This window comes from Mastomys coucha, unplaced genomic scaffold, assembly GCF_008632895.1.
Source record: "Mastomys coucha isolate ucsf_1 unplaced genomic scaffold, UCSF_Mcou_1 pScaffold1, whole genome shotgun sequence".
NCBI lineage: Eukaryota > Metazoa > Chordata > Mammalia > Rodentia > Muridae > Mastomys > Mastomys coucha.
The window spans coordinates 50510787-50512680 of NW_022196891.1; the positions used below are offsets into that span (position 1 = coordinate 50510787).

The 1894-nt window shown below is 53.0% G+C and overlaps 1 protein-coding gene across 1 annotated transcript in view; it reads left to right on the forward strand.

Moving 5' to 3' along the window:
• The first annotated feature begins 502 nt into the window (after positions 1-502).
• The window catches only part of Shcbp1l (SHC binding and spindle associated 1 like), a 26094-nt gene continuing 24702 nt past the window's right edge, over positions 503-1894 (forward strand). Inside the window, exon 1 of the mRNA XM_031384878.1 lies at positions 503-939. Within this exon, the coding sequence (XP_031240738.1) occupies positions 577-939 (363 nt within the window). The 5' untranslated portion in view covers positions 503-576. The remainder of the gene's footprint in view (positions 940-1894) is intronic.

The window sequence follows — 1894 nt, forward strand, 5'->3', positions numbered from 1 at the left end:
AAAAAGAAAAAAAAAAGAGCAATTTGTTTAAGATATGAAGGAACGCCTAAACTGAAAATCCACGTGGAAAGGTGATCCTACATCTATCCGCAGAGTTTTCTCTGGTAATAACCAGCTGGTCCCAGTTACAAATGCTTCCTAGAAGAAAAATGTTTCCTTTGGCTGGTGATGTGATTCAATTGGTAGAGTGCTTGCCCAGCACGCTACGAATCGCCCCACTGAGTTGGGCAGGCTTGTGAACCCAGCACTTGAGAGGTGGAGGCAGGAGGATCAGAAGTTCAAGGTCATCCTTGACTACCTAGGGACTTTGAAGCTTGCCTGGCTCAGAAATGTTTCAGGACCTAAGCGGGGTGGGAAAAACAAAAACAAAAACAAAAAACGAGCTCCTGGGTTCTGGCAAGGTGCCATGGGCGGGATCAGAGGCAGAGCCCCGCCCCAGCCCCGCCCCGCGCAGCGAGCTCCCGCCTCCTCCGGCACCTGCCTTTTTTTCCCCGCCTGCGCACGTGCCCGCCCGCGGAGCGCGCACCGGCTGCGTGGTCCCGCGAGGGGAAGGCGGCCAACGGCTGCGGCGCGGACATGGAGTCGGATCCCACGACCTCCGAGCCCGAGGCCGAGGTCGGGAGTGACAGCTCGCCAGCGGAGCAGGCTGTCCTAGCCACCCTCCCGGACTCGGCGGCCGCGCCCGCCAGGGGCCTCATGTCCCCCGTGCGCTCGGTAGTGGCCTCCCCGCGGCCCGTGAAGGGCAAGGCGGCCCGGCGACGGCTCCAGCTCCCGCCGGTCACTCAGGCCGAGACAGGTGACGAGGAGCCCGTGCCCGCGGTGCCTGAGGACCAGGAGGAGGCGCAGCCCCTGCCGCCCATCTGCGCATCCCCCATGAGGGGCATGTGGCGCAACGAGAAGGTGGCTTTGTACTGCGACCAGGTGCTGCAGGGCTCGAAGGTGCGAGGCCTCAGAGGGGACAGCTCGGGGAGGTGTGTGGGTCCGTCCCACAGCGGGGGAAGTAAATCTGCCTCTTCAAAACAGTCTCTCGTATTCAAGGGGTATAGAATGGCCACCTTGGCCACCTTCATCGTTGCCCAGACCCTCAGCTCCTGCCCTAGAGGAGCTGATTATATAGCCTGTTATACAAAATTGCCCGTTAAAATGACACCACCTAAAAGTGAGGCCACCACAGAGCTCATCACAGTCTGGGCATACATCTTACTGTCCACTCCAGTACACATACTCCAGTGTTCACACACCCCAGTGTCCACACGTCTCATTGTTAACACACCCCAGTTTTTAATACATCCTAGAGTTCATATGGTATTAGGTAGCAGTAGCAATCTGGGCCCAAACATAAAACTAAGATTACAGTAGAATTCTGAAAATGGGAGCTGGAGAGATGGCTCTTTGGTTAAGATCATTTGCTGCTTTTGTAGAGGGCTCAATTTTCCTGTCGCAGAATCCACAAGGTGACTCTGCTCCGGCCTCCACTCCGCCTCCACTCTTGTTTCAAGGGATCCGGATCCTCTCCTGAGCTTTCCAGGCAACAGATGCACAGGTGGTGTGAATACACGCTTCCACATAAAATAAAAACAGACAAAAGATGGCCTAAGAATGGTTCCCAGTCAGCAAATAACGATATAGGCAGATGTTTTGTATGGAAAGCACCTGATAACACCAAACAACAAATAGCATACATTCTAATACTACTTTTTAAAGTATGGCAGAAGAATTTGTGTACACGTATATTCATTGCAGCAATGGTTATAAAAATTGGCTGTGTGGTGACTCATGTCTTGTTTCTTTTGTCTTTTTTTAATATTTATTTTATGTATATCAGTATACTGTAGCTGTACAGATGGTTGTGAGCCACCATGTGGTTGCTGGGATTTGAACTCAGGACCTTCAG